The sequence below is a fragment of the Montipora capricornis genome, chromosome 12 (assembly GCF_036669925.1).
Source record: "Montipora capricornis isolate CH-2021 chromosome 12, ASM3666992v2, whole genome shotgun sequence".
NCBI classification, from domain to species: domain Eukaryota; kingdom Metazoa; phylum Cnidaria; class Anthozoa; order Scleractinia; family Acroporidae; genus Montipora; species Montipora capricornis.
Window position 1 is genome coordinate 29,749,938 of NC_090894.1, and position 2,500 is coordinate 29,752,437.

A 2,500-nucleotide genomic window follows, 5' to 3' on the forward strand; every position below is an offset into this window, starting at 1 on the left:
CTCGATTCCAAAAAATTAATAACTACTTTTAATTAGTTTTATTGACTTTTGCATCAGTGATTGAGCGGCAAAAGGATAGCATCTGCATCCAATTTTTGTCAACATATTGTTTCACACAACAAATTCCAACAAATAGTATAAAACTGTCAACATTAATTTTTAGGAAATTAGAAAATAGGGGACACTTACAAGTTTTTAAGCCACTTAAATGGGAGGATCACATGAATTTTCACCCATGTGATCATAACGTTTTCAGATTAAAGTACCAGAAATAGTTATACCATCTATACATAAATATTTGTAAAAGACATTCAAAGCAATTACATAAACCCAAGACATGACCAGGGTTAAAATTTATGGAATTTCAATTTGTAAACAATATGAAGACAAAACTGCCAACATTATTTTAAAAAGATCTACGAGACAAATTTTTAGTTATTATCAAAACCTGTCTGTCTATACATGATTATTTTTTCTCGCAAAGGAAATCCTGAAATTTAAGGTGGGAATGTATGGCTAGTTTATAAGGAAAAGGCCTTTGAAATGTCTAGTTTCCAGTCTCTCTGGCTCGGTCACTATATTTAGCATTCTCCTCTGATTTACATTTATTTGTTAGGTAAAATTACATTTTTACATCAATTGCAGTTCCGTTAATTTCACAGATTTCAAAATCTTGATCATTTTCTTTGGAAAACTGTAGTAATCCACCTTAAAAGAAGGTCAAGAAATGGTTAAACAAACCATTAAATATCGGAAATGACTTCTCCACGTGGCACAAAGAAGGAATGCCACCATAAGGCAGTCATAGTACTAAAATAAAGGGGAAAATGTCTCCAGATAGCACTATATGAAACAATGCCACCACAAGGCAGTCACGAGAAATGTCAAAGCTTGTACAGCTTTTCTAAAAAGTTCTTCTCGATCACTGCAAGACATGCCTTATGATGAATCTTTTTCTTTCTATCCTCAGGATTTTCATTCTCAAAGTTAGTGGGTATAGTGGACTTACTTTTCCATTCACATGCTCCTAACTGAAACACTTCCACTGATAACTCTCTTGAAGACGTTCGTATGCCTTTGAAGCCACCAACTACATAAAGGGCTTCCTCAACGCATACCATGTTAGCAGCATGACGACACACCTTGAGGTTACTAATGACTTGCCATTCTTCAGTTGATGGGTCATATACCTCACAAGACTTCAATGTGGTACAAACTTCCTCCTTTTCACTCATGCCACCTGCTATATAGATCTTTCCATTCATGGCTGCTCCAAAAGCATTATATCTTGCCTCATTCATAGCTGCAACCTCCTCCCATGTAGCTAAAATAGGATCAAACCTTTCCACTGTTTGAGATCCTCGATAAGAAAGCAAATTAACTGTTCCTCCTACTAAGTACAGGTGTCTTTTATCACTGACTAAACAAGTTCCATGGCGAATAGTTGGTGGATCAGCCACAGCCTCGCAAACATTCTCATCAAGCTTATAGAGAATAATGTCATCTTTACACCTTGAGATATTACATAATAATACATAGATGCAACTATCTAGAATTGATAAACAAGAACAAACACCCTGACCATAACTTCCTACAATTGTCTCCCAGCAATTAGTAGAAGAAAGAAAGTATTCTATTTCTCGAAATTTTCCTGGTCCAGCACGATGTCCCCCGAAAATGCAAACTTTATCTCTGTATTGAATAACAGCATGATCTCGATGTTCAAGAAACATATCTGGCAACTGATACCAAATGTCTCTCTGGGGTGCATAGCATAAGGCTGTCCTGCCACCACAAACAAAAATCACATCTGTGTACCTCTCCAAGCACTTCCTGGGTGGCTTGGCAGCATCTTCCAAGAAGGGATCAGCAATGCATTCCATGGATCTCAACACAAAATTCAAAGTCTCCTTGCTTGTTGCTACCAGTTCTTCTTTGATCAATTTGTTGTGGAGAAAGTCATGAGACATGGATTTCAGACGGACTTGACTCAACAATTCAACAAAGTAACTTTCTCGTTCACTCTTCTTGTGAGACACCCACTTTACTATTCCTTCAAAAATTTCTTCCTCGGAACCAACAATGACATAATCACTGGAAACCCATTTCATGACTTCCTGAATATCTAACTTCACAAAGTCCTCTGTTTTCATGACTGAACTGAAATTTGACTTAATAAACTCGCAGGACTCCTCCATTAATTCCAAACACTGATACTTGTCGGCAAAGTAATAATTGAAAATGCAGTTTTCAATTGCAATGTTTTCCTTCAAAAAATCGCAAGCCAAAGTTTTCAAACCTGGTAAAAGAAGATAATCTGCTGCTGCCACTAAGTCGTGGGCGGTCTCCTTGGTGATTGCAACATTACCAGTGTAAATATATTTAAGAACCTCTTCCATGACTGACCCCGTTGCTTCTTCAAGTTCTATCCTGATGAACTGTTCCTTTCCCTCTCTCATGTCACTGACCAGAAGTGAAAGAAAAAACGGACTTGCTGCTG

General features: G+C 37.2%; 1 protein-coding gene across 1 annotated transcript in view; it reads right to left on the reverse strand.

Moving 5' to 3' along the window:
• Positions 1-10: 10 nt before the first annotated feature.
• Positions 11-2,500, reverse strand: part of LOC138026345 (kelch-like protein 12) — a 2,820-nt gene continuing 330 nt past the window's right edge. Inside the window, exon 1 of the mRNA XM_068873657.1 lies at positions 11-2,500. This exon is cut by the window's right edge and continues 330 nt beyond it. Coding sequence (XP_068729758.1) covers positions 885-2,500 — 1,616 coding nt within the window. The 3' untranslated portion in view covers positions 11-884.